Source organism: Styela clava, chromosome 4 (assembly GCF_964204865.1).
Source record: "Styela clava chromosome 4, kaStyClav1.hap1.2, whole genome shotgun sequence".
Classification (NCBI taxonomy): domain Eukaryota; kingdom Metazoa; phylum Chordata; class Ascidiacea; order Stolidobranchia; family Styelidae; genus Styela; species Styela clava.
In genome coordinates this window covers 19,536,089-19,564,014 of record NC_135253.1, presented here as the reverse complement: position 1 = coordinate 19,564,014, position 27,926 = coordinate 19,536,089, and the positions used below count along the sequence as shown (strand labels likewise).

Genomic DNA, 27,926 nt, shown 5'->3' with positions numbered 1-27,926 from the left:
TTCGCAGCTGAAATTCATTTTTTTCTCTTGTTTAGGTTTTTTTTTTCATTTGCATGGGATTGTAACAAATCGAAAACATTACGGTAGTATTTTAATATTATATCAGCTTCTTTGAGCTTTTGCTGCAAAACTTATTGCAGCCTATCATCTAATTCTTCTGATACCAGAATTATATCTGAGACAATTTAATTATTTAGACCTCCTGAAGTATGTGCACCAAGATGGCGCACAACCTTAACATAGTATGTGTACCGGATTAGGCTTAAGGTTATGCGACATCTTGGTGCACATACTTCAGGAGCCACAATTATTTTCAGCTTCGATGGGCAGCAACAACGAACATAAAAGCCGTCAACTCTTCATTTTGTATGAATAATGCGTATATGTGTGCATGTTACATTTTATACTAATCGAATGTTTTATGTCCCATGTTTTTCAGATAATAGCATACATATGGATTGCTGATAGGTAAAACATTTATTTCTCAAATATTCCAACAAACTGATGAAAAAAAAAATATTGCAAAAAATAACAATAAAGGGAACTCTCGTAGTATGTGGACCAGGTTGGGGTTAGGCCATAATTTTAGTCCGATTTCCATAGGCTTCAGTCTCTTTAAACAACTTGATGTAAAGTAGGCCAACAATATTAGTTACTTCCATATTGGTACACATACTTCTTGAGTGCCCAATAATAAATACCATGTTCATAAAACACAACTTTTTAGAACATCCATAAGTTACTACAGCAACATTTTATCTTTTTTCTTGCAACTTTTATTCATTGATCGTGACAGTAGGAATCTCATCTTTGGCTTTCATTGAAGACAAATAATGACCAGAACGACCAGTGCAAGCAAGACTGGTATTATGACTACGACATGATTGCCTGAGTAAGATTGAATAGAAATTGAAACAATAAAATGTAATGCTAAAACATATAAATGATGTATTGAAAAGTATCGAAATGATTCGACAACAGGGTGTACGCTAGAAAACCAGAAAATTTACAGCTTACAGCTACTTATTTTTACAAATTGAACTTTTACGAAGTTTTTTTAAAGGCATATGTTATATTACACTCATAGGTGCTCAAAATGTCGTACGTGCACATCAGAGCAGTGCCCTAACCAGAAGTTCAAGTTTGTGTAGCGTTTCGAAGGTTAACTTGTGGGATATCGTTTCAACTCAACTTATACCTATATGAATTTAATTCGTGATTTCTCTTGAATTTCGAATATTCTGATTTTCTTGCGACCACCTTGTATTTGCGACTTTGGTACTCGCACAATTCCAATGTTATTCCAATAACAGACCCAACTTGGGCAAGATCAAGGCTGGCCTTAGGTATATGCGTAATGAATTGCGCGAGGACCATTTTGACTAGAAATAGATATATTGACTTAAAATTAAATTTTGTAGTGAAAAGTGAATTCGTTCATAAATGTCACAAAACATTAAATTACGGTAACCGCGGGAGCACATCGTCGAAGCCATAAATAATAAATTGGAATCAAGTATAGGCTTTGTAAGGCAATGTGATTATAATTACTAGCACGTATTTAAATTAAAATCGTTTCGTGAGCGCCACACAATCTAAAACTAGCACTTCGCGGGCCGCACATTTTTGCCTCAAGGGACCTATTTGGCCCGCGGGCCACATGTTGCACACCCTTTGGGTATATAATCGTCAAAATCAGTGAGGGTTCTGTGAAAGTGCGGGGCCCATTGCGGCGCCATAGGTTGCGGTGGTTCCAGGCCGCTAATATATTACACGCTTGGTGTAAAGGTAGGTAGGCTATGGCATTGGAACCCGCGATATTTACAATATTAAATGAAAATAAATTGGACTTGAGCTTACTCGAACAAGAATCAACATCAATGCATGTTCGGTCGGTCAAACTTAAAAATACCATTCCTTTAATACAAATACAAGGGTCCTCAGAGCATTTCAGACTGCATCTCTTAGGTTGCTTGTTGTTGATAGTTTCACAGGTTTCTGGAATTTCACTCGCACATTCATTATATATCATTGGAGAAGAGCATGTGCTTAGTTCTTCTGTAAATAAAAAAGAGAATAAAAATCACTGCAGACATTATTAAATATTTTATTTTTCGGCGGTGGGGCGCATTGTTCTAAGCGCTAGAAATAAGCTCGCCACAGCACCTCTGATTATGCTGCGTGGGTTCGCAGGTTCAAATTCCATGCGGGGTTAATTATGTGCGAGAGAAGATTGCTAAACTCCTCGCCACCCTATCTTGATTTGGATTTTTTGATCGCTGGCGTCTGGCAACACTGCTTCAGAATCGGATTCCAGTTCCGCTAGGAAGCAGCTTGGCTTTTTTCCAGTGCGACTCTCAAAACAATTGAAGTAGGCTAGTTTGAAAGTGTAAGCCTCTATATTTTACACTATGGTGCCTGAAGGTTGTAAAACAGAAAGTTTGAAGAAATAAATACCGTTACCTAGGTTGTAAACTCTGGACTACTGGTGCTGTAGACTACCGGTAGATCTTCAGGTTTTGCAAGGTGAGTTAATTTATTCCACATCTATCATTATTAATCAATTTTGCATTAATTGGATTGGCCTGTTAACTACAGCATTGCCGTACTAGATATCACATTTCTGCATTCAGACAATGAGCTATTGTAGGCCTACCGTACCATATTCTGTTATTTTACTTTTAATTGCTTATGTTCAATCTTTGTTACCGGTATTCTATTTATTGGAGTTCTAAACCGAGGTATTCTAGTCTACACCAATGCAGAAAGGTCTCTGATGTTTCGTATTTTCCAAAAGCAAAATTTCAGTCCATTCTGATAGTGTCAGCCTAATTCTTAAAAAGCTGAAAAGGATTTTCAATAACCTACTGGCAGACTGGTAAAATTGTAATTTCAGTTAGATCTACCCTGCGATTTAAAATGACTGATTCAAGATTTGGACTAGCCTAATCTAAAATAAAATGCATCTGGAAAGAGTCATGAACTTCATGCCTATGTCATTTTCGAACATCTTCAATCTGCTGATTCGTTTCAGTTCGAAAGTGGAAAAATTTATAAGCCTTGCTTATAAATATGGGCATTTCCTATTACTGTATATCGTGAGCTCCCTTGCACTAAGTTGATTTTTGTGCAATGAATAGGCAAATAAATTCAAACATAGTTTTTTGTCATTTTATATAACAATTTTCATTATTTGGAGAGATGATGATATAATTGCGGGCTTCAGAAATTATCTATAATAAATTTAACTTCTTCTGAGCATTGAATATAATATGAATCTACCGCTTTGCTAATGAAATCATTTTACCCCAGCAGATCAAGTTATAACATATGTAAATATGTTGACTTCTCACTCAACTACTTGTTTGCCTTTTATACCAACTATGCCATTTTTCAGCCGAATTGCCAAGATAAACAGCCAGTGAAAATAGAAAGTGCAGGAAAAATTGATAGGGGCCTCTGCAATGTTGAATCTATTGGATGGTTTTCACCTATTTAAAGAGATGAAATGAACTATTTTGCTGGCGGAGACAATCACTTCTCGAGTGTATTTGATACTAATTCGTTGCTGATATTTGATCACATATTTTATTGAAAGTGATTTCTTTTCACTTGTATTTCATTTCTTCAGGTGGTGGCATGAGGGCTAATCGAGTTACCTTGAGGATGTTCAACTTCTTCTTGTAGTTAAGGTTAGCATCGCTATGGCTGTAAAAATCGGAGACATCCAACCCACTGCTTTTGCCTAGTACAGCGGTGGGCAACCCTAGGGGTTCGGCTCGCGTGCCAAAATCAGCTGAATTTAACGTCAAAATTCTTTCGCGTGCCGACCAAAATTAAAAACCATGCTTTGCCACTTTTAAAGCAAAAATACACAATAATAAACCTATTAAACATGTACAGGCAGATTCATAATTAGAAAAAATATCAGTGAGACTTCTGCTGCTGCATTACCGCTAATAGAGAGTTAACATTGGGTTTATATTTTGTAACTTTCAAAAAAATGTACAAACTACAGTACTGGTTTCATCTTTCAAGCTACTCCTGTTACGAGACTCGAGTCCATAACTGATATTCACAAGCATATTTAGATGAAAACATGGAGATTAATGCGATTGCGAAGTTTTAAGGACACAACAAATTTTCGGGAATGGCTTCCCCATCACGCAATACAGCAATAGTTCGTTTTTTGCAATTTTCTCTTGTACCATATTCCCTTCTCTAATCGCTTATATTTCTTTCGAAATCAATTTATAACAGTAAGTTAGCAATTATTACTAACCAACATGAGCTGTACAACAGCAGTACAAATTAAGCAGAAATGAAGAAAAGGGTGGCACAGACGAACTATATTACGTAAGAATGCAGCCAAATTAATACTGCGCTATTCTCGACAATTTCTCGAGAGCTCACTCATTTGTTACGCCTTATATTTCTTCGTAGCCACGAAAGGAAAGAAAATAACAGAATTGGTAATATATACGACAAGGAATAAATGAACACCCTGTTTCATCAGATAATTCAGAGCCTCGAAACTTTTTATCTGAAGAAGAATGATCTTGTTTCTGATGATTCGCTCGCGTGCCGAACAAATGGACTCGAGTGCCAAGTTTGGCACGCGTGCCAGGGGTTGCCCACCCCTGGCCTAGTACATACATTTGGTTGTAAAATTACAACCGCTTGCAACAATCCAATACATCTGAAGTTGTATATGGTGTTTACAACGAAGTGCATGGCATGGCCCGTTGGCTAATTCAATATGGCCCGCCTGATGCTGCCACTAACAAACTATAACCGAATTTTGATGTTTTAGTTAAAAATAACTCAAAGGAATTTGTTGAAATTGCGATTAAATTTAGTTTCGGCACGAGACACTTATTGTTTTCCACGTTTGCTTTTGTAACACTGTAAATATTATTCATAAAATATATATTTCACGTCACATTTACATGGCCCGCCAGTCTAGATGGGCAAATTTTATATTCCTGTGTCCAAAATCTTGCCCAACCCTGCAAACAAGTATCACAGCAATTATTTGTTTTATACGTAGCTATACGACTTCCTACCTGGACATTCATCCTCCAAAATACATGTTAAGTTTGTCGCCCTTTTCCTGATGTATCCTTTAGCGCAAACGCATTGATTCAATTGGCAGATCTCGGGGCATAATGGGTTAGGATCACTGCAAGTCCGTAAACATGGTTGCGCGCAGTTTGTGTGAACTTCTGGAAAGATGCATGTCTTGGCTGAAAATGTTTTATGAAAATATAATTGCAATATTAACACAAATAGAAAAGATTAATACATTAAGAAATGCTTTTCATCCATTTAAATGTTTATTTCAATAATTTTTATGCCACAATCTCAATCGTCTTGTTCTTATTTTTTCGTGGTAATGCTTGATGTTTACAATTAGTAGTTTTAGAATGAATCAATAAAAATACTTGGAAATTCAGGTCATTAAAAATGAGATTTTCATATTTATTCCGGGGAGAGGAAAGCCAATAGGACGATAAGATTATATCACGAACCACGGCCTCTCGTCCGGCTATGTCAGGTATTAGTCAGCCTGTACTTCGTTTTCATGATGGTAGAGGATGCCGTGAGTGACCAGTAAGCAATCCTGTCGCACGTAATTATGACCAACGGGATTTTTAGCTGGTGAACCCACGCAGACGTAAAAATAATACTGATATTTTCTGTTTCTTACCTGGACAATTCTCCGGCAGAACACAGGTTGTACCATTGTCGCTCTTTGATAGTAAATAACCTTTTGGGCAGGAGCAACCTGGTGGTGCACACGCTTGTTTGCAGATGGGACTTGGATTGTCGCAAGTTGCAGGACAATATGAGGGACAGGAGTTTCCGACAAATGGATCGACGCATGACGCTGAAAGAAAATTTGGGTAAGTTATGTCATTAACTTTTTGGCGCTTCCGTAGTATATATGTGAATCAAGATGGCAGACACCGGAAGGTAGAATGTGTACCAGGTTAGGGTTAGGACATAATTTTATTCCAATTTTCCTTATTTTAGTTCTATTATGAGTTCGGTGACTATCCATGTGACTCTCGTAGAATTTGTACCCAAAACTATGGCCTGACCCTAACCTGGTACATACACTACGGGAGTACCCTACAGGCAGCTCCTATGTTTGATGTTTCAAAATTACCTAGTTTGCTACGTAATACTTAGTTTGATTGCAGAAACACTCAAAATGGAACACTGTGTTGAGAAGAGTTTTGTAAAGATTGCATAGTATTGTATCAGGGAATGACGTACTTATTGAATTGATGAGAGCAGTAATAATATCGGAAGAACTTTCACGTAGTGCGCTGAAATCACGAAAGGTAAATACTCTGTCGTTTCCCGTGCCACCGTTTGCGATATTTTGCAATTGGTTCAAAAACTTTTCGTATTGTCCAACTCCTATTGAAATCGGGTATACCATATGTTTATATTTTTCATGCCTTAAAAACAAAAAATGGATTTGTGGTTAACGCAGTAACGCACATATGTTATTATGTCATTTTGAAATCTTTGTTAAATTTCTCAACTTAGACATATTTTTTTTATAACCTTTATTGCCATACTCTAACGCATTTTCTTAAGGGTTGAAAAATTGTATATCTTCTTCTTCAATACGTTCTTTTAGAACATGGCAAACAACAAAGCTGGCAGTTCTCTGATGTTGTGTTAAAACAAATACTTAAAATGCGGAAGTCAATAATTTGGGGCAGATGTTCAATGTACATTTGTTCATCAGTAATATGAATGACATAATATATCATTATAATTAGTTTATGTCAGCACTAGTTTACAAAGTATCAATCAGCAAATATGTAAAATACCAGCCACGAAGAAAAGCACCGTCATTCGCTTCACCATCAGTCATAACAATAACTGCTTTCGTGGATGTTGCGTAACTTGGAGATTTTGGAAATTCCACCTGCATATAAATAAACGGGGTAATTTACTGAACATAGCTATAGAAACAATATTTAATATGTTATTTGTGAAACACTGTTTCTTTTGCTGAATAGAGCAATATTTTTCAAAACACTGTCTATTGGTTCAAACACTGTCTATTGAAGGACGTCTGATATAAAATTGAATAAAATGTGTGTAAAATGGTTGCAAGCATCGTGAAAAATATATTATCGTAAGTACAATATTAAGCTAGCGATGTAAATTCTTTTTTAATTAAAGTAGTTACAACCTTACAACAATAAAATCTTCCTCACTACGAATTGATATAAGAAACAACAGAGTTTTTTTCTACGTTTTATTCTTCTATTACACAACCCATCTCACCTCCATTACTCTCCGTAGTGCATAGTAAGTATAAGTTGCCGAATTCAAGTATGGCATGGTCATAATCCTTGGTAAGAAACAGGATGCATTATTCACGCGCTCTCCAAGCACAAATGGAATAACAAACTTCTTTGAATCTTCAATGGGAACCCTAGTAATAATTGTCATAGAATTTACCAAATTGAATTAGGACCAAATCGAACGTTACACAAGAATTAGTGATATTAAAATTGATCAAAATTTATTCTATATTATCATTTATTTAGGTATTTTAAATATGTCACAAATTATTTGATAAATCAACTAATTACGAGGTTTTAATTGCATTATATTATTACACCAAAGTAATATTATCCGATATATAAATAGAATAGTAAATGCACATATTACCCGTCCCAGGGATTGTCCTTGTTTGAAAATTGTAATACTCCAACATTTGCATATTCTCTGAAAGTTTCATATATTTTTACTGTCTGGTTTACAAGCCATTCTTTTACTATTTTGAAATTTTCTTCTCCGATCGATTCTGATCCATCAATTACAAAGATTATCTCAAACAATGCTTTCTTCTGAGCTAAAATATAAAAAAAATAGAACATAAAGAATATGCTATAATTCATATTTCTGGTTTTTATTACTTCTAATTAGTATACTTGAGTTTTTTTTAAAACAAAAACCTAAGAAATACTGAATGATGTTATAACATTTTCATTTACTATAAAACAATTGTTATATACAATTGTAGTTCACCGTTCTCATTGAATGGTTCGATTTTAAAAAAATATGAATTTTTTCAAACAGGCAATAGATTCAGAGCGCTCTAACTATTTCATTAGTATGACTCACTCATTCACAAATGTGGCAATATTGTTACATTCGGTGTTTAATAACTTGTGCACCCGCTTATTAAGGCGATTTAACCCAAGCAAATCTTAAACTTTACCATTTTGCTGCGTTGCCAATGATCCACCGATGAAAATAAGAAATACAATTGCTTTGATGATGAGCATTGTTTACAAATTCTGACAAATACGTACTTCAATGTGAAAACAACATTTTAACAAAATTTGTAAATTACGAAATGTACTAAATTAGTCGTAAAAAAGGAACGAAGATAAACTTTTAGTAGTCTTTAGGAATGTAGGATTTTTTTTTCTCTTTAAAGCTATCCAAACACCAATTCGAACATATGAAATGTTCTTTTGGTGGCATGCTATAGTTCTGATCATAAGGCACTTAAAGCCATTTTAAAATAAATTAATTCTACTTTTATTATATTACTGGGTATCTTAACCCAACTGTATTGCGCATTTATTCATTATTTGGTTGAGTTGGCACTCAAATGATCAGATACAAAACCATTTTAAATCCAGATAATTCTACCAATAACTTGTTATAGAAATGGTGGTTACGCTTTCAATAGGGTCAAGATGAATTGTACATACATTTATTATTTTGTATTCACATATTTCTGTGCATTTAATAATCTGAACGAATCAATACACAAATCATTTTGAATTAGATTAAAAAAAATTAAATTTACAAATAAATGGTGATTATTCGTTTCATAGGCGAACAAATTATCTATGTATTTGAAGATATGAATGTGTATAAGTTTAACTTTACATCGCAATTAAGTGTTGAAATTTGAGTACTCTCGTAATATGTGAACCAAGGTGGCAGAAAACCGGAACGAAGGATCTTGGCGGACACCATCTTGGTTCACATACTACGGGAGTACCAAAATTTATTGTCGATTTTGCCCTTGTTACCATATACATTGTCCTTTACGTTAACTAGAGCAGTGGTCGGCAACCACCGGGCTGCGGCCCATCGCCGGTCCGCGGAAAGGTTACTTCCGGTCCGCATAGAGGTGACACAAAAACGGACAAGGCCGTAATAAAACCTACAATCTAACCACAAACCCTACGACTAAAAACTGCACCCAACAGCAAACCAGACAGACACAACGTATTTGAGCAGCGTGTCTGACTTCACAAACAATTACCATGTCAGTATGTCGCATTAATGCTTGGTCAATTGTTTCCACTATGGCACTATAATCAAGAATGCCTCTCACCAGTCCGAATAAGATCTCTCCAACAAAATAATTATCGCTAAGAACCTGAATACTCCACTACTGGCTCGTAGTAACCGCACTAACCGGTCATACTTAGTCAGTGCTAATTATATACTTCATACGGATATATACGGATAATCATATGGTTAGCACATCGGGTAAAATATTTAGTTTTGGCAAAACAAACATCAATCAATACCCAGAATAAGGTCAGAAGGTTCATAGGCATGGTAACCTTTCCCGAAATCATATTAATCTGTGGCCTAGGTTTTCAATATTGATTACTACAAAAACGAAATATTGAAGTAGGCTGACTGTAGGAAACACGTAACGTGTGTCAATGTCTACCATATCTCTATTGTGGGAACAGTTAATATCCAGCAAACAAATACAGATATCGCAATAAAAAGCATCACCGTCGTTTTAAGTATATTGTCACCACTAATTTCCTAATGAGTATAATTTATTGCATAGACTTAGTTGGTTTGTATAAAGGTGGTCCGCCAAAATTTTGGTCAGGCTTTACCGGTCCGTCACTCGAAAAAGGTTGCGACCACTGAACTAGAGAGTACTATATATCTAACGAAGAAAATGTTAATTCCCCTAAATGATTTGTCATAATTGAAATGTATGGTGAACCCTCATCCACCACCTATTGAATGTAAACGAGGAGCAATTTCATTGCTATGCTATCGATAGGGTTTCTGCAGCACTATCTAGTAATCCTTCTCAATCCGTGTGCGCATAATGCAAGGAGGCTGAAGCAAGAGTAAAGATAACTATCCTAAGTGATTTAGGGGTATTGCTGCACACTGACACACATACATTGTACAGCCTCTTCTAACCAAGGTCAGACTTCTTCTGGCATAGGCTACATTAGGTGAAGTTGCAGCTTTATGTAACCGATCAATATATCACGGAAACATATTTAAGTACGTCAGAACTTCCACACACATCACTGTACGGTACTTTCCACCTAGTTGTTTTCCATTTTTATCCTGTTCCAAATCAGTAACCCGTGAAATTCACTTTTTTACACTTTCCGTAAGTACTGTGATCGGTAGTATGTGTACCTGGTTAGGGCATTAATTTATTCCAATTTTTCTTATTTTAGATCGATTACGAGTTCGGGGACTGTATGTGGTAGCCAAGTGAATATAGCCCCTGCCCATAGGTTTCAGTCCATTTACACTACTTGATGTAATGTAGGCAAAAAGAGTTAGTTACCTTCATATTAGTACACACACTTCTGGAGCGCCATGTTATCTATCTTAACCCAACTGTATTGTGCATTTATCCATTATTCTGTTGATTTGACACTCAAAACGATCTTACGCAAAACATTTTAAATTGAAATAATTGTACCTATAATATCACTTTAAAAGTTGGTTAGAAATGGCGGTTATCTGAGCTAAATCTAAAAGTCTTTAATATAAACTGCTCGACTTGATACTTCACACCAAATAAAACAAAAAACATTGAATCCTTACAATGCAATATCTTTTGTTTCACAAAAACGTCTAAGTTTTCTAGCTTAGTAAAAATAATAATAGTTTTACTTTATTGACACAATACTTGAGCTCTAATCCAGTTGTGTTCACGAACTTTTTTTTTCCATATGGCGCAAGCAATCAAATGGAAAGTTTCTTCCTTACACTACAAAGATTTCTGTAGCAGTATTTGTCTGACTTTTTCTGTAAAATATTCGTCAGCACCATAATTTAATCTGCTATTTAAGAAACCCCCTTCATGCGTCATTATTCATTGGTTACCTTTACCCAACTCTGTCGTCATCCTAATATATTTTTAACGATTCTCGAAATCATTCGTGAGACTTGTCACTAATGTCGTTTCGGATGGGAAAAACAAATCCCTCGTCACTGTGTCATGACTATAATGAAATTGCGTTAAATAATTTGAACGTTTATTTTAATTCTATAGCTCAGGGTTGGGGAAACGGTTTTCCGTATTCAAATTTCGACATATGGCCGTAATAATAAACGAAACTGGAACAATCAGATGTGTATCAATAACGTTTACCAAATTACGATTACAACTAAATGATAGTAATGTTACTGAATATTTTTTCATTGAACCGTCAGGATACGCTTCCCTGGTTTTGAAAAGCTGTCAAACCCGCCCAAGGAACAGTGTAAAAATTTGTAAAGTAACCTATTAATTTCAAGTTGGGCAATTTCTTGTAACAACTGAATATTTATTTTGGCGTCCAGACACAAAAGAAAATATACTTGAGCGTATAGTTGGTGCCTTTTTTCTTATTCTGTAATTTTCCTTATACTCAGAATCAAATTTGTTGGTTTAAGAAAACGTTTCATCAAGCGTAACATCTTTAGCTCAGCCTAATTCAGCCGGAACTTCTTCCAGTTTGGCATACTCTGGTATGAATAAGCTGTCGTACATCTTGTAATGAAATTTAGTACGTATTTCACTTATGCCTGTAAAAGTGTAAAGAATAACTCTTTCCTGAGCTATTATGAATTGAGCTACCCATAACTTTCACAATAGTCATTCATTCACTCCTTTGTGTATGTACTTGAGATTATTTTATAGGTCTTATGGGGATGTATACAAATAATTGGAATTATCTTATAACAGGGGTATGCAACATTTTCTTGTCGGCGGGCCATATAACCAACTTGTAACATTTAGATTGGTAATTTTATCCATGTGAGCGACATTTCTAACAAACTGTCGGATTAGGCTTGATGGGGGAAAATAGGAATGTTGACAAGGGCCACACTAAATGACTCGGCGGCCGGGCTGTTGAGGGGAGGGGGTCTGTGGGGAGGGGGTTTGGGGGGAGGGGGTTTGGGGGCTATGTGAAATGGTTTGAAGAGTTTTTAGAACAGAAGTAAAAATAAAATTTCCAGTTTTTCAGTTCAGTTGAACTATTTTAAGAGTTGTTTTTCCGGCTAATCCGAATGCTATAAATAATATTTCAACGTTTGGAATTTGGAAATTAGTCCGGCAACCTAATCTTACATGTCAAATTCACCAGATTGACCAAATTAATCACTGATAATAGTCAAAAAAATAAAATTTGGTCTTTTCTTGTATAGTGAAATAATATTGTTGTGCTATTTGCGAAATTATAATCCCAGTTGTAACGGGACATGGTAGATAATTCTCTATGCCCTCATGGGATGGCAACTATGCAGTGTTTCTATGGTAACGTAAATATTATGAAAATTTGATCCCCTACTTCTGAGGGGATTCGGACGCGGCTTATATTGTTTTAAATATCCCTTATTGGTTGAGTCATTGCTCTACGTGACGTCATCTGTTGTTTTGAAATATTGAAATTTATTTTTACAATATTTGTGAAACAAACGAAACTAATTTTGGAACACTAAAGCACTAAAGTTAAAAAGCTGGTTTTAATTGCACGGTGCGTGTTAGGTTAGGGAAGGGGAGGGCACATTACGGTCCGCGGGCCGGATACTGCCCACCGAAGTGAAATATACGACCCACTTTTTAGAAATATACGACTATAGTTTTTATGGATATAAATAGGCGTTGAAAATAACGAATCGCCGGCCAAAATTTAGATCGTTATTTTCCACGTATTATCTAAACCTGAATATAATGTACCGATCGGTATATATAATTGTGCCGTGTTTGTTATACATTAGCTCAGGACTGGGCAATTATTTTTGGTATTGGGCCACAATACATATTCAAAATGCAGTGGCGGCCCGGACTAAGTAAAGTCAATCGTGCTTTTTATTATCTTCATTTACACATTTAAATAAAACAAGTACCACATCTATTGTACTTTTGTTAGAATTTTTATTCAAAGCACAATTAATAAAACTAGTTTAATTAAAACATAAACTTCGAGACAATACACAGGATGAGATAAACGGCACGCTTGCATAACAATGTCGAGTTTTATCCTTAATAATGATGAAGAGTGAATAACAATGTGGAATTAGGACAATGTCTTCGGTGGCAAAACATCCTGATTCATATAACTTTACTGTCATAATAGCATTTTTAACGTCAACAGGGGTCGCGGAAAATTTTAATGCATTGGAAGACGCTGCAAGCTTAAAAGTTCGGAATGCACTGCTCTAAAATACCACGACTTTATGCGGATATAAAAATGTCAGATAAACTGCCGGAATATACGTTTGATACCTATTTTCGATACGGGTAAATTTAAAATGTATTGATACGGGTACATTTAAAATGTCTTGCATTATTGTTTTCAACTTAACCCGCGGTTGAATTGAAAAAATATAGGCAGTACCCCTCTGAAATACCACCGCATTCTGCGAATATAAAAACGTGAGGTAATATGTCGGATTATTTTTATTCGATTTCGTGAATTCGACAAATCTGATCTGTTCTTGCAACACTGACTTAGCTCTGTTTTAAAAATTTTACCATTTTGAAAACCTCTATGTCTGCGATAAAACCTCAGGGTAAAATTCATTTTAGTACCATGAAAATTGATTGAATTTACTCTACATTAATTATCTTATATATCAGGCGCTATCGGTAGTTTTGGAATTGTTGAAAAGGTACATCGCGAGCACGAAAGCCACTCAATTAAAATGTGTATCGTAGGCATTATAAAATATTCAGTTTCCAATTTCAACAACAGCGTTTTTAACCTGTCAGAGGCCTTCTAAACTAAAACTTGTTTCTATTTAATTTTTAGTATTGGCGCTCTAAAATCTAGATTTAGGTTGCTTGCCGATTCTCTCCTTTATTGGACACGAAGTGGACATAACGATCGTTTCAAAATTTTGTTGTTATTGTTATTGTTATTTGTCTCCGTCTCCATTTTTAAAAAATCGCTTTTCTCTTCGAATTCTGGACCAATTGCTTTGAAATTTTCAGTGGTTAAAGATAAAATTTTTCTCCAGAGGGCTATTACTTTTTTTTGTTGTTGCTATGACGTCATCAAAATTATTGCCAATGGGTGGCGCTACGTGTCCATATATTTTATCTTTAGCATCTCGTCGCCGATGATTATATAATAACTCGTGTTTCTCAATGATTCCACAGTTCCGTATACAAGACATATATATGTTGAGGGAAATTTGTGATTTTAGGAGTCACCTCGAGCTGACGAAAACAATCGGCAATTAAAAATAATTAGTCGAACGTTATTACCGACTTTTTCATTATCGTAAAAATTTTGTTTGTTCCCAGTTAGTATATTTTGAATGTAGATAAAAAAGAAAGTGTCTAAATCTAGGCCGGATGAAAAGATGCAGCGGGCCGGATGTGGCCCGCGGGCCGCAACTTGCCCAGGCCTTTTTAGCTATTACGCTAGTTATTTGTAAATGAACTGTTTTTATTCAGAGTTTCATACATTAGTTTTGAGCATCCAGTTACTGGAACCAAGCTTATTATCTGTAACTGGCCCACTCTGAAATGTAATTTCTCACCTCTGGGTTACGGTGTTTGAATCACAACAAATAGTCGTAGCAGCGCTGGTCAAAGCGCGAGGATTTACTGTGTTGGCATCGTTTGCTATCTACACGTCTCCTTATATATTGTTGGGTATCAGCGGCTGCCTATTCAGTATTTATAGCCATGTTCTGAGCCAAAGGGGGTGCATGAGCGCCCAGTAAAATCTACATCTTCCACTGATACCTAGCGATTTGTATGGAGCTACTATCGTTGGAGGAACCGTTACGGTTCAGCATTGTCTACCCTAGGAGTGCCCAACATATTTTGTCGGTGGGCCATACAACCAACTTCAGACATCTAGTTGACCAACACAAACAAATTAGCAGAAAAGCCATACGAAGAGAATGCGGCTATTGCGTAGCGTCACAGTCATAAATGCATCGTGCAAAATGGCGATTTAACGCAGTGACAGGAACAAAAAAATTAATATGTATTTTTATCCATGTGAGTGCGTTTTCAAACATAAACTGTTGGGTTAGGATTCTATGCTTGAAAGGGAGATTCTGAGTGTTCACAAAGGCCATGTTAAATGTCTTGGTGAGTCAGATTGTGGCCCGCGGGCCGTCTGTTGCACATCCCTGGCTGAAACAATTCATTACACTCTGGCTGAGATAATCAGCATGAGATTTCGATCCGTTGTGTATGCTAACGATTTAGCTGCTAAGTTATTGCGTCCACTTTACTATTATTATCTTTTATATTTCGCAGCTGAAATTTATTTTTTCTTTTGTTTATGTGTTTTTGTTCATTTGCATGGGATTGTAACAAATCGAAAACATTATATTAGTATTTTAATATAATATCAGCTTCTTTGAGCTTTTGCTGCAAAACTTATTGCAGCCTATTATCTAGTTCTTCTGATACCAGAAATATATCTGAGACAATTTAATTATTTGGACCTCCTGAAGTATGTGCACCAAGATGACCCACAACCTTAACATAGTATGTGTACCAGATTCGGGTTAAGGTTATGCGACATCTAGGTGCACATACTTCAGCAGCACCAATTATATTCAGCTTCGATGGGCAGCAACAACGAACATAAAAGCCGTCAAAACTTCATTTTGTATAAATAATGCGTAATGTGTGCATGTTACATTTTATACCAATCGAATGTTTTATGTCCCATGTTTTTCAGATAATACCATACATAGCTGATAGGTAAAACGTTTATTTCTCAAATGTTCCAACAAATTGATGAAAAAAAAATATTTCAAAAAATACCAATAAAGGGAACTCTCGTAGTATGTGTACCAGGTTGGGGTTAGGCCATAATTTTAGTCCAATTTCCATAGGCCTCAGTCTCTGTACACAACTTGATCTAAAGTAGGCGAACAATACTAGTTACTTCCATATTGGTACACATACTTCTGGAGGGCCCAAAATTAAATATCATGTTCATAAAACACAACCTTTTAGAACATCCATATGTTACTACAGCAACTTCTTATCTTTTCTCTTGCAACTATTATTTCTGGATCGTAACTGTAGGAATATCTGTCTCATCTTTGGCTTTCATCTCTCTCTTTTTCCAAGCAATGTAAAGACAAATAATGGCCAGAACGACCAGTGCAAGCAAGACTGGTATTATGACTACGACATGATTACCTGAGGGGGAATGAATAGAAATTGAAATAATAAAATTTATTGCTAAAACATATAAACGAGAATATCGGTCAGAGACGAGGACTTATCGGTGTACGCTAGAAAACCAGACAATTTACAGCTTACAGCTACTTATTTTTGCAAATTTAACTTTTACAATGTTTCTTTAAAGACATATGTTATATTACACTCAAAGGTGCTCAAAATGTCGTACGTGCACATCAGAGCAGTGCCTTAACCAGAAGTTCTGGTTTGTGTAGCATTTCGAAGGTTAACTTGTGGGATATCGTTTCAACTAAACTTATACCTATATGATTTTTATTCGTGATTTCTCTTGAATTTCGAATATTCTGATTTTCTTGCGACCACCTTGTATTTGCGACTTTGGTACTCGCACAATTCCAATGTTATTTCAACAACAGACCCAACTTGGGCAGGATCAAGACTGGCCTTAGGTATATGCGTAATGAATTGCGCGAGGACTATTTTGACCAGAAATAGATATATTGACTCAAAATTAAATTTATGTAATGAAAAGTGAATTCGTTCATAAATGTCACAAAATATTAAATGACGGTAACCGCGGGCGCACATCGTCAAAGCCATAAATAATAAACTGGACTCAGGTATAGGCTTTGTAACGCAATGGGAATATAAATAATAGCAAGTATTTAAATTAAAGTCGTTTTGTGAGCGCCGCACAATCTAAAATTAGCACTTTGCGGGCCGCAAAAGTCTACCTTAAGGGACCTCTTTGGCCCGCGGGTCACATGTTGCCCACCCTTGGGGTAGAATATCGTTAAAATCAGTGAGGGTTCTGTGAAAGTGCGGGGCCCATTGCGGCGCCATAGGTTGCAGTGGTTCCAGGCCGCTAATATATTACACGCTTGGTGTAAAGGTAGGTATTGCATTAGAACCCGCGATATTTACAAGATTAAATGAAAATAAATTGGACTCGAGCTTACTCGAACAAGAATCAACACTAATGCATGTTCGGTCGGTCAAACTTGAGAATACCATCCCTTTATTACAAATACAATGGTCCTCAGAGCATTTCAAACTGCATCTCTTAGGTTGCTTGTTATTGATAGTTTCACAGGTTTCTGGACTTTCACTTGCACATTCATTATATATCATTGGAGAAGAGCATGATGGGCTTATTTCTTCTGTAAATAAAAAAGATAATAAAAATCACTGCAGACATTATTAAATGTTTCATTTGTGGGGCGCATTGTTCTAAGCGTTAGAAATAAGCTCGCCACAACACCTCTGATTACCCTGCGTGGGTTCGCAGGTTCAAATCTCATGTGGGGTTAATTATGTGCGAGAGAAGATTGCTAAACTCTTCGCCACCGTATGGTGGTTCACGTAACCGCTGGACGGTTACGGCTTCCTCCACCATTAAGTCCATACATCTGAAAACAAATAACTGGCTAACTAACCTTATACCCGACATAGACTGGTAACCGAACGAGAAGCCGTGTTTCTCCATATGAATAAGTTGTATTATCGGCTTTCCTCTCACCCGCAATAAATATGTGAATCCTGTTCCTTCTTTTCAAAAGGCGTTTCATTATTTGCGAATGAGACATGCGCATCTCTGAAAACGTTCATAAACGTCCCAGGAAAATATTCAACGCTGGGTTAATAAATACATAACTTTATTGTTTCTCTTGCGCGGTGAAAAAATGTCTCGTTCGTACATAGACTTCAGTCAGCATCGTGCCCTAGATATATATTATTAAATTCTATACACTTGATGTGATATAATAAACCCTAAAAATTTTAATAAAGATTTTAAAATCTTTTTTACAAAACCTAACTTCCATTATGGGTCCGAAGCGATTTTTTGAGCGGCAAGCATCACGTTAAAAGTGATCAATCATAGTGCAGAAATGTTTTGCGAAGTTTTCAGAAACTCACATTAATGTTCTATTGATTTTGTTGCCTTCGAGCGTATCTCCGATTAAATCTGTTATTGTTAACAATTTTTTTGAAGGTAAAACCTTTTATTAATAGACTGCTAAAAACGCTTATTATTCTTGAAGCTTTCCGAAATTCTGTGACAAAATTCAACTTTTTCTCGCTATTAAGAGTTCTATATTCTATAAGACTAAATATATTTATATTTATGACAGTGACTTATTTTAAGTGTTTATATAGACTTTTCTTTAGACTTTAATTTTCTCAATTTTGGATCAAAACTTTTCAACTAGGTTTTTGGGAGACATCTCAATAACAAGCTCGTTAAAATTGAATCTGGGCATTTTTGAAAACCTCAGGATTTCAACCGAATCAAATCGAATAAATCTTTTGAATCGAAATAAATACTTAAATTTAATTAAATACCTAAATTTAAATTTTAATTAATACAAATTTCTATTTATACACTCACAACATGGAGGAAGGCAAGAAACAGCTTTTAGACTTTGAAAGAAAAGTGATTATTTTTTTCAAAAGTGAAAAGGGGACTGGCAAAATGTTTGATAAACTTTCTGGTTTTCTAGTGACCACCCTGTATATGATAAGTTTGCTGAGGTCCATATTGTGTCCTGGAAAAACAACACATCTACGATTCAACTTACTTTTATCCAGTACAATTGCGTTATAAATTGCAATTGGCAACACGTTCTCAAGTGCAACATCATGCGGCATCAATTGCAAATGTAAATATGAATCGTAAGTGGAAACTCTCTTACAGCTTTCACCACCATTAGCAATGTTTGCAAGATCTGAGAAATCATATCCACCGATACCGATTGCAAACGGTGTTATTCCTCTCTTTATTGCATCATGGTACCTTTGAATAAAACGAATGAAAACGAAACAGTTTTATCACGCTTGAAGAGATGAAAGATGCCGTCGGTATTTTAAAAGTGAAAGTGTTCGATTTTTAACAATAGTACAATTTTGAATCACATTCAGTCAATCGGTGACCATAGTTATTATGTGCGAGTCGCTGAATCGTCAATTCCTGAAGCAGTATTGCACAATTTAAACTCGAACACCGGATACTAATTCTGAATCTTAAAAATAATAGACTCCAATCACATCTTTCGGCTCCAAGATTACAAAGTTTTGACTATTAACACTTTGATGTTTACATGGATTTTCGGGTTAAAAAATTTGACTCCAAGAATTTGGAAACACGCCAAGTATTCGTTTCCCTGTCAAATTGAAGAAACTAGTCAACTAGTCAACTAGTCATATTGACGCTGATGGATGTTCATAAATCGGGTATGTATCTTTGATACCTGGCCGCGTTTATTCTATAAAAGTCATCCCGCATATGACAATATTTCAATGTTTTGGTCACACTGAACAACGGACGTGCAAAGTAATAATAAATCCATCGAAATTTCCCATCTTGCCTTTTACCCTCGAGCAGTAAATTGAAAACACCATGCTCAATAAAAGTACAAGCATCTGGAATAAGTAATACCTCGCTAACCAATCCCATATCCGACATGGACTGGTAACCGAACGAGAAGTCGTGGTACTCCACATGATTAGGTCCTTTTATCGGCCTTCCTCTCTGCCAAGATAAATAAAAAAATCCTATCGTATCCAAAAGGAAAAAAGTAAATTATAATTTTGTGTCCATGTCCTCGAAACATTTAAATTAGTACTTTTGATATCGAAAGACCTCGACAGTTTTGGCAAAGTTACTCAGTTTTTATAATGGGTGGACAAATAGTTTGTTGCATTGCGAATAATTGCACCCACCAGGTATTCAATAAGTCTCCATCTTCAGATTTTCCGCTGGTAAACACAACGACCACCTTTTGTGACTTTGGATTTAGGATTTTATAGAATTCAATCTAAATAGAAAATAATTCAACATGACTTCAAATATAATTAATCTGTTTCCAGTACAATGTTGTCATACATAGCTTTATTCACGCCGTTCGTTCGGAATATGTTATGTACAAGACAGGCTACTATTTACCGGAAAGACCGGAAACATTCCTGTTCAAAATTGACTATATCTAAGTTATAAAACCTTGGGCAAGGTGGTGGGCATGACATTTGAAACCGAGATGTTTAACCTTCGACCCCACCAGCAGCTAGGCAGAATGTTTTAACCTATTGGCAGCCCGCTCTGACAATAATTCATTTCATGTACATTATTATAATTGACTCCTATATCAGCTAGCTAGCTTGCTAATTCAACTTAAACAGAAAATATTACTATAACTTCGAATATAATGCTAATATCCTTGCTACGTAAAAACATTAATATTATTTACTCTTTTTGAAAACTATTTAGATTTTACGGCGCTCCAGAAGTGTATAAACCAATATGGAGGTAACTAATTTTGTTCGCCTACTTTACATCAAGTTGTGTAAAGGAACTGAAAACTATGGGCATGGTATATATTCACTTGAATAAAACAGACAGTCCTCGTACGCGTAATAAAACTAAAAAAGGAAATCAGAATAAAATTATGGCCTAACCCTAACCTGGTACACACACTACGGGAGTACCGATTTTTCGGCAGCAAAATATTTAATAATAAATACCTGCTAGAATCACATATACATGCAAATTGACGACCAAAAGCAAATCTTTTATTTTAGAATATTTTTGATGCTACACTGAGGCCAGGCTGAAATTAAATCAGGTTTCAATAAATTTTCAATTTTTTTTTTAAATTGGTCTTCACCTGACTAGTTCGTTGCAATGCTGAGTAAGTGCTGGTATCGCCATTCAAGTATTCCATTTTGTCCAGCCTGTGTTTTATACAATCAACGTTATTTGTACATTCACCCAATGGAATAGGTACGATGAACTTTTCGGTTTGGTCCTTTGAAACTCTGTGGATAAAAATATTGAATATTATACTATAAAGTAGTGTTGTACGTTGCCTATATACAATATATTGTAGTGCAAAGATGGTGAACCTTTATTAATGAAAAGGCTAAATTATATATCTTTATCACGTAAAGAAAGAGTTAGGTCACAAATTTTCGAACAATGTTTTTATTATTTCTAAGATCTTATACTATTTGGTTGGTATTGTGTACATTCGAGCCTTACAAATGTAGCAATTTTATAAGTGATTTCTGATTCTTGATTTTTATACGTCAAATCTTTTCATGGTTTCGAAAAAGTTTAAAAGGGAATTCCACTCTGGAACTAATCTCCACTCTTATCAAGGGGAACAAAAATTATGTTTGAATTTAGTCCCAAATGTTTTAAAGATTTTTTTCATAAAGTACGCAGTTTCACCACTACACGCGTCTGAAAGAGTCCGCGCTACAATCAGATTTGGCTCTGACGCCAAGCATTTTCGTTTGGTATTATTTTTTGCAGCGATATACCGATCCAACTTTTTTGATTATAATGCATTTTTTCACTTTTTTTTTATTGCAGTAACTTAAAAAACTGGATACCGATCGGAGACCGCCGACTTATCGATCGTTCGCAGTGATGAAAGTTAGGGGATCCCTCAAAACAGTAACTGCGGTTTTCGATTCCTTCGCTCCGACTCAATAGCGACGCCGCGTGTCCCATCACTTTTTAATTAATAACTTGCTAGTTATACAACATGTTTCATCCAAAATCAGTAGGCTTCTGGTCCGAGATATGATGAATGCACATGCAAAAAGAAGCAGATTCCACCTCGCTTTTGTGAAATATTGCGTAACATACAAAAGTGTCTGACAGACAAACAAACAAACAGACAAATACCTATTAACATACCAACCGATCGAGATTGATAAGTAACAATTATGATACACAAAGAAAAAGACCTTCAATTTTAAGGTACCCACGTTTCATCGCCAGCATCCGATTTTGCAAACTGCACTATTTCAACATGGGCACAAGCACCAAACTTCTCATATATTCCCTCAGTGGTCTTCTTCAGAATGGTTTTGGCTGTTTCAAAATTTTCTTTTCCAGTAGTTTTCGAACCGTCCAAAGCTAAGATAATATCAACGATGGCTTCGCAGTGTTTATCTGAAATAACGTATAAATTTTACGTAGAAATCGAAACTGGTTTCAATTGCTATTAACTAGTTTGATTTACTGGTTAGATATGGGCAATAGTGAAATTAAGGGGATCACACGGGGTCGCGAGAACCCGTTTCTAAAATGACTTTGAGAGTGAGTGTGCCTAGTAGAGGGTTAATAAGAATTAATTATAACTTACTAATTTTTATTCCAACGTTTTCTTCTTTTCTTCTACGACAAAAAATTACCACAACCATCAATATAGCTAAATCGTTACTGTGTAATAGTAAAGAGGTTTGAAATAAACATTCAATTTACCTGAACATTTTCCAGCATTGTATGGTAAAATAATACCATTTCTCGGAGTAAACACCTCATAGCAATATAAATTTTTATCACAAGATCCTTCATATCTAAAGGACGCTCCACACATTTCTCCAACTCTTTTCGCGCATGTTTTACAGCATCTGGTTGATAAATAAATGTCGCATTAATATTCATAGATAGTACTTGTAAAAAGTTCGCATGTTTTTGAAATCGAGTAGGCTATTTTGAATGCATTTTATGTGGAATTTTTTTCATTAACTACTCAATTTGACAAAAGTTGAAACAAATATGCTCGATTGAAGACGCTATAGAAGTATGTGTACCTATTTGGACGAACTAACTTTGTTTTCCTAATTTACATCAAATTGTGTAAAGGAACTGAAACTCATGAGCAAGGAGTATATTCACTTGGCTAAAACAGACAGTCCCCGAACTCGAAATAGAACTAAAATAATGAAAACGTGAATAAAATTATGCCCTAACCCTAACCTGGTACACACTCTACAGGAGTAACCGATTGAATTTAGAGACTGTTGTTTCAAGCTATTCCTTTTTTAATCAGAAGCAATTATTCCAAAATCTTCTTTACTTACCCACAAGCGTCAATGGAATATCCGCTTCTTTCACAAACCGGCTCCACACATAAATCTTTGTTACATTCTAGGCAAGTGAACGCGTTCGCACCGAACTTCCATACAATGAATATGTAAAGAACTGCTAGATTTTTCATTTCAGCTTGTGAAATATTTTTTGATAAGCAAATTAGATCAAATAATAGTAAACCGTTTTTTTATCTTGTTCATCACTTTTTACAGCAGAAGAGAATCATATTTAACTACATTATAAAACAGCCGTTCTTGTATCATTTATTTTGACAGGAAGGGTATCTGCTATTATTTTATTGCTTGTGAGACGAATCAAAAAGTGTACAATAGTTTTATAACTGTACTGTCTGATAGGGCTATTGCATCAAGTTCATGCATCTAGAGTAAGTAACTATTCTCAAATTCGACGTAGAGTGGTAACCAGACGAAAGGCCGTGGCCGTGGCCCTCCAGACAAGGGGGTTTGTCTTCTTTTTAAAATAAATATGAAAATCCTATGATTTTAAATTTGCGAAACTTGCTAACTGTATAAAGTATAAATATTTTATGTAAAATGGGAACTCGTTTGCGGGCTCTCCAGAAGTGAGTGTAACAATATGGAGGTAAATATTTGTGATCGCCTACTTTACATCAAGTTGTGTGAAGGGACTAAAATCTATGGGTAGGGGGTATATTAATTTGACTAGGGCAGACAGTCCCCGTACTCGTACTAAAACTAAAATAGGGAAAAGCGGAATACAATTTTAAAAATAAAAATTAAAAACCCTAACCTGATACACACACTACGGGAGAATCGTTTTACATACTTCCCACTAGAGAAACCCAGACAAGTTACAATATAGATGCTGCACGGGATGTGCACATCTCGCATCTAAAAGAGCAGTTACTAATTAAGCAATTCAACTACACAAGCAAAGCTATAAATCTCTCGCTCTCTACCCGTTTGTTTTGACACGGTTTTCACCCAAAATCGCGTACAAATATCATCCTCGTAAAGTGAAACTTGTGGCAAATATAAACTGACCCATGCCATAGAATCGAGTCTATCTTTTCATGCAACATAACATGTACAAATTTACTCCTAATAATATTGAATTGCATCATTCAGTCATAAATAATATTTTTACTTTGATGTCAGAGGGCTATCAGAGTCCATTTTATAATTTGGCACTCTACTCTTGTTTGCAAACCATTTCTTCTGATCAAAAATGCATTTATATGAAATTTTAAACATTCTAACGTAACTATCATTATACAGGGTGTCGATAAAGTCCTTTCACAATTTCAATTTGTTACGAAGTCAGTTCTCAACATATCTTGACCAGGTTTGTTGTTTTCAAATCAGTAATTGTTTAAGTATTTTTACTTCATTTAATACATCTGAGAGGGCCAAAACAATATATGGTATCGAAAAATTCCCCTTGGAATTTTAAAAATTTTTGAGAATTTATGGACACCCCATATATCGAAAAACGATCACCGAAATTGTTTTGTGTTTTTATAGTACTGGCGTGAGTGATCGTATAAAGACAGTTAGGTCACATGTGAGATAGTTGAATCCAATAAGTAACACAGTAACAGTAAGTAATATGCAATGGCGCACTTCGTCAATATTAGTCGAGAATATCAGACAAGAAAACGATACGACAGTATTGACATTTGCTTGTATAACAACTATTGCCATTATATTGATCCCTGGTAAATATTCTTCAACACGGTTATCACCAAAAATCGCGTCGAGTATCACCCCCGTATAGTGAAACTTGTGGCAAAGAGAAACTTACCTATGTCATATAATTGAATCTACCTTTTTACGCAATATCACACGTAAAAATAATATTTCCTCAGAGAGCTATCAGAGTCCTTTTTATAACTATAGCGCCAGTCGCTTAGCATGGCTACTCTTGAATGACGTTAATATTTTGATATATAGGTTTGTTCTAACAAAACATGAATAGAAAAAAACAAATGGCGAGCAGATAATACAAAACACACAAAATTATCTAATATGCAGAAACATGTATCGATATTTTGTTGTTGTTAATATGCATTATGGCGCTTAAAACACCGGTGTTTTTTGTGTCAATAACCAATGCAAAATTAAATTCGCGCCGAAACTAACGCAGTAACAGCAGGTAATATTTAAGGGGCACTTCGGTAATATCAGTCGTGTACGGAAGATGCAACAATGCTTATATTGGGTCTACTCGGTTATTTTCATCAAAACGGTTGACAAAACTTGAAAATTACTGGTGTCCTGTCATTCCAGGAAGTATATTTTATTATGCAAACAGTTTTTCAAATGCATCATCAAATGTCAAAATTGCAAATGTCGCTCATCGGTATCAACTACGAAATAAAAACAATGTCAATACTTCCAAAACAAGCAGCAAATGCGGTCCGAATTGAATACTGCCAGGTGTGTATTTCTGGCTTGTATAACAACCCTAGCCACCTTTATTGATTTCATTTATCCAAGAATATAAAATGTTTTTGTAGCGAAGGACGGGAATATTATTGGCCGCCCTGGACAGTATAAACTAGGCGCCCACACCGCTGTACACCATCATATTAGAATACAGGTTAAGTTTGATTATATAGACTTCAGTCTATAGTTAAATAATTGGTTGGCACTATTACAGTCAATTTCAGCTATTTTCATTTGAAGAAAATTGACCATTTTTACTGGATATTCATGCGCCGAAACGAAAGTAATTATCACTGTAGCGCCAACAAAATATTCTCGTAAACAACAGTAATTGATTCTAATTTTGTTCATGTTTTGCAATTTCAAACCAAGCATTTGTGCTATTGTGACGTTTTCTTTTAATAGACAATAAAACCAGTATCTGCTCATATAATTGTCGCAAGATTACTTCGCGTATTTTTCCACATATGGAGTTTAACCTAACCCATATAAGTTCGAATAATATTTGTTTGTCTTTTGTATCTCTTGCAAAAAATTCAAAACTTAACACAGCAAAAAACACAACAATGAAAGATAGCAAGAGATATATTGTCTCTTGCACGTGTAATGGGTGGTCGGAAACCAGACCCGGTTAAAACTGCCTAAATCAAAGGTCTGGTGAACAGCATACAGAGAAAAACGAAAATACAATAATACAATACAAACACGGACATTATTGTTCGTGACAAATAAACTCATTTTTCCCTCATACTAAAATACACTTTATGATTAAGCAATACAAAACGTAGTGAAATAGTACTTAAGGGTGAAGGTAGGCGCGGGACACCATTGCTGGTTATCGAGCAGCGACACTCGCGATTTGAATCCAACAGTAATAGACAAAGCAAACAATGATTAATAAAAGATATTTACGTCTAAGTACGTCGCGGCGACCTGGGTACGAAAGTTTGGATACATTGTCACCAGTTAAAAATGTTCTTATTTTTTTAGGCCTACACGATGCACCCAATAATTATGCTGCTTGATACAGGCATTCATTTTCATTTGTTGCCTAATGAGATTGATGCCTAATGGGCAGGAAAAGCAGACACGGATAGTTCAGATAAGTTTAAGACATACCCGATTTTAGAACCAAACACCGTAGAGTATCAATCAATTGTCCAAAAACGGCGTGACTTTCATGGACGAATTCCATTTTGACGTTTCGGTTAAGTGATTTTTATTGAATGCCTGTTATATCTGTGACGATGTCACAATTTGCAAACGCTCTTAGTTTGGTCGTATACAGGGTTACCATTCACCTTGAGCCAAAAATGAGCACGGGTATGAAAATGATATGTCGGGGGTACTTAAAAACGACGGAAACGCAGAATAAAAATGAGAAAGGAATCATACATCTTTTCATACCCTTCTAGTCTCTTTCGCACTAATTTTTATCCACTCAATTTTTTTTTTATTGGACGTCGCTTCGAACAAGGTTGCATGCAGCCCCGTAATCGCGAAAGGCACGAAATCATAGGAGTCGTGGTCTCGCAGGGAACGGATCAGAAGTCGAAAATACGCACCCAAACTCTAGAGCTAAAGTATCTGATAACCAAAGAAAAAAGTTTCACTTTGTTTTGGTTGGGGGCATCAGCGGATATTGAAAAAGGGCTGATCTCCGAGTTCTGACAGCATTTTTTTTTTGAGCATATGGAGCAAGAATTCCTGTGACTATGGTTGTAGACTGTAGGCGAAACTCGTGCTTACGCTTACTCATTGTTTAAATTATGGATTGTCCCTAAAAGCAAGCAACTAGCAGAAACTATTGTAACCGAGTCACAGTTTGTCAGGAAATACCGCAAACCCTACCGCTAACAGAAACGGTCCGCGATGGAAGTGAGTGAGCGACATTAGGTCATGGTAGAACGTGGATGAGTGATACTTCATAATAAGTATCAAAGCGTGGATGCGCATTGAGTATAATAAAAAAACATTGTCCCTCGTTTCCACGGAAGCTTTGTACGCAAAGCTTCCATTTTTCTAAGACAAAATAAGCACGCAACTCAAAAATAAGCACTTTTCTGAGAAATAAGCACACAGTTACTTTATAAGACGAAGGCTAGAAAGTAAGCACAAATCTTAGAAATAAGCACGGTATGGCAACTCTGCGTATATACAA

At 35.7% G+C, this 27,926-nt stretch overlaps 1 protein-coding gene across 2 annotated transcripts; it reads right to left on the bottom strand.

Annotated features, from left to right (window-relative positions):
• Positions 1-485: 485 nt before the first annotated feature.
• LOC144422285 (transmembrane cell adhesion receptor mua-3-like) lies at positions 486-11,172 on the bottom strand. 2 transcript variants are annotated; one of them, XM_078112308.1, is made up of 9 exons: positions 8,258-8,697; positions 7,705-7,888; positions 7,315-7,465; positions 6,852-6,949; positions 6,283-6,470; positions 5,711-5,890; positions 5,067-5,246; positions 1,861-2,058; positions 486-888 (listed from the first exon to the last, which is right to left on the bottom strand). In XM_078112308.1, the coding sequence occupies exons 1-9, from the start codon at positions 8,322-8,324 to the stop codon at positions 818-820; spliced, it is 1,317 nt and encodes a 438-aa protein (XP_077968434.1). In that variant the 5' UTR covers positions 8,325-8,697; the 3' UTR covers positions 486-817. The 2 variants fall into 2 exon arrangements, with proteins under 2 accessions (XP_077968434.1, XP_077968433.1); XM_078112307.1 differs by having other exon boundaries at positions 486-2,058; positions 8,258-11,172.
• Between the last annotated feature and the right edge of the window lie 16,754 nt (positions 11,173-27,926).